The sequence below is a fragment of the Sphaeroforma arctica genome (assembly GCF_001186125.1).
Source record: "Sphaeroforma arctica JP610 unplaced genomic scaffold supercont1.231, whole genome shotgun sequence".
Taxonomy (NCBI): domain Eukaryota; class Ichthyosporea; order Ichthyophonida; genus Sphaeroforma; species Sphaeroforma arctica.
In genome coordinates this window covers 69,100-71,982 of record NW_014040327.1, presented here as the reverse complement: position 1 = coordinate 71,982, position 2,883 = coordinate 69,100, and the positions used below count along the sequence as shown (strand labels likewise).

At 40.4% G+C, this 2,883-nt stretch overlaps 1 protein-coding gene across 2 annotated transcripts; it reads left to right on the top strand.

Annotated features, from left to right (window-relative positions):
* Positions 1 to 16: 16 nt before the first annotated feature.
* Positions 17 to 1,939, top strand: SARC_04228. Of its 2 annotated transcripts, XM_014301953.1 has the most exons (3): positions 17 to 1,386; positions 1,491 to 1,581; positions 1,768 to 1,939. In XM_014301953.1, the coding sequence occupies exons 1-3, from the start codon at positions 299 to 301 to the stop codon at positions 1,903 to 1,905; spliced, it is 1,317 nt and encodes a 438-aa protein (XP_014157428.1). In that variant the 5' UTR covers positions 17 to 298; the 3' UTR covers positions 1,906 to 1,939. The 2 variants fall into 2 exon arrangements, with proteins under 2 accessions (XP_014157428.1, XP_014157427.1); XM_014301952.1 differs by having other exon boundaries at positions 1,491 to 1,939.
* Positions 1,940 to 2,883: the final 944 nt, after the last annotated feature.

Here is a 2,883-nt window from a genome sequence, read left to right as displayed (position 1 = left end):
CATATACTGACTTGCAAATTAGCAAAACAGTGGCACTATTTGAACTGTATGATATTTTGCAACACTGTTCAATCACATACTTTCATTACACGTCAAATCCTGCACCGAATAGTAATCGTACATTAGAAATAAGCATACTTCTTTTGGAACCAAACGACAAGACAGTCATTTAGGTGTAGCAGTGTACAAATCGCCGTATCTGACCCTTATACATAATTTCGCAGTACAGGCACATTCTTATAACCTCTTCAAACAAACGCACATAGCAGAGACGCCATAACAGCTGTAGTTGTTTAAAATGGCTTCTTTCCAGGACGTAACAAATACTTTCATCCAAGGGCACACGCAAACGAACACCAAGGACATGTCGTTTTCGGGTAATGATTCGCTGATGGCGATTCTTGAGGACATATGTAGGTTTTCTAACAACGAGATAACAATTCCAAATCGAAATAGCTACACATCCTCCCTTGAGCAGCCTATAAACACGCAAGAATCGCCCGATTTGATACGGTACAGAAGCTCGTCACTGATCCCGGTACCTACGGCAGTTCAAGATAGTAGCCTTGACTTCAATATACCAGGTGCGCCTCGTCTTGGGCAATCACAAAGGAGTGTTTCTATGTCGGCACTTCGCTACGATAGTGCTCCGCTTCCAAATATGCATTCGGTGAACTCTCAAGCTGAACCTTACATGTTTGGTCAAGATACACGAAATTGCGATACACATACACAATCGGGAAACCTAAACAGCATAAATACAGAGCACCCCTCACAAGTCTTTCCGCATCGTCCACTCGTGTCACCGTCGAGGCCGTGCAGTCGAATTGGATCTGTCAGCGATGATATAGGTTCTCGTCCAAACTTGGGTATAATGAAATCACAGTCCTTGTCAGACCTTTCCAATGTATCACCGACACCATATAAGTCAGCTCTTTCCTCACTGTCTGAAGCCGAGTTCAGTGGAGGCTCGTCAGAGCTTTATTTTCCAGGTTCATACACATCAGCAACTGAGTTTGCGAGCAGCAATCCCGGTTATCGCTTGCACAAGAACTATAGTACATCTCACACAGATGTATCAAACATGGGGCTTAACATGGGATTGAACCCGGTGTCTGGTCTGCACGAACAAATACGTTTCCAGCCCACTTTAACTAGCTGCGACTACCTGCCACAAATCGCACACGGTGGCCAACATCCAAATGATGGCCACGTAGATTTGAAACCCTCGCAGCATATACCACCAAGTATTAATCCGGCACCAAGGTTGAGTCTGGATAGCTTAGCAACTCCAAGCATATATTCTCTACCCCAAAATAAGATGAAAATCGCTCGAATACAAAATCCGGCCACACAGAGACAAAAAAACAAAGCACGGCGAGCGAGGTAAGTTCGAAGAAGTTTATTCTTAGTAATTGCAAACAGGATTTGGCGGCAGTTAAATGCGATACACGATGCTCGTCTCTGATTCTTTTCAACATCCATTATAGTGTTCGGAGACAAAGTGCGGGACTAAATAGGGCCTATCAATGCCCCGTGGACAATTGTACGCGAAGATACGAAGCATGGAGGAGCTTACAGGTATGTTCGAAGCCTTAAATGAAGTGATCGTGCAAGTATTACAATTCATCGCGTTCAGCTTGAGGGATTAACGCGGAATCCCATATCCGATGAAATACTTAGACCAAATATGCAACTACCACAACTGTGTTCACTCTTCACTGAATTGAAATTGATCAAATTGATTCTCTTCTCACGCATTCCCAGTACCATCTAAAAATGAATCATCAAGTAGCCACGAGACTTATACAAGGACAAATCTTAGCGACGCGCAAGGACAGCTTAACGGAGCGCGACATAACGAGGGACATAACCAGTAATCTAATCACAAACAGTAAGGAGTAGCGTCATCACATATCGCACAAACAGGAATAAATTATTGTATAATTTTTACAATGTGAATTATAGTGCGCAGGCTGAAACATGCCTCCTGTTATTGATTACCGAATCACAAACCGGAGGTGGAAAGAAACGTGTTCATCATTCAGGTACAATCAGTTTATACATATATGACAGCATGAGTCTAAAACTCCTCTGTATATACGATGATACTGTCCAGCATAGAAGATTGTTGCATACGAGATACATTCTCGAATTTGTATTCGGAAGTTAATAACGCGGAAGGTGGTATGTAAGATACGGTCACGTGCATGCAACTGTACATAACTGCGTATATTTTCGTATATGATCACATGAGGTATAAATACTCCAATGTTAAGCGTCAAATCTCATTGACAAATCGGGCGTGGGTAGATCAGCACACATAATATAGCCTATCAACTTAGACTGCGCTTAAATCTTGGAATTAAAAAACGTTTATACTCGAAATATATACGTGCACAACACTGTTGCACACTGTTCATGTACGGGCATTTATACACGGCACTACGTATAAATTTGTAAAATTGAATAACTTCACGGTAGTTCCGACAATTAAAAATGAAAATATACAAGTAATGATGCTTTGCTTTGAATAGCACCGTGTGTTATACAGTGGTATAGCTCACGTTTACGCCTGCCTTGTGTTTTCACCTAACATATATTTATAGCACAGATCTGAAACATTAATTAGAATACGATACGAGCAGTAACAGCCACTAGGATAAATATATCAAGACCAAATATATGGGCATCAACATGTATAATATTCTACTGGCGAATTCCAGGACAACATCAAATGATAAGAGTTTTAACTGAAATCGCCCTGTACACATGCACGTCACACACTCATAGAGTAAAAGATACATAAAATATATATATATATATATATATATATATATATANATNTATATATATATATATTATAATATATATATATACATA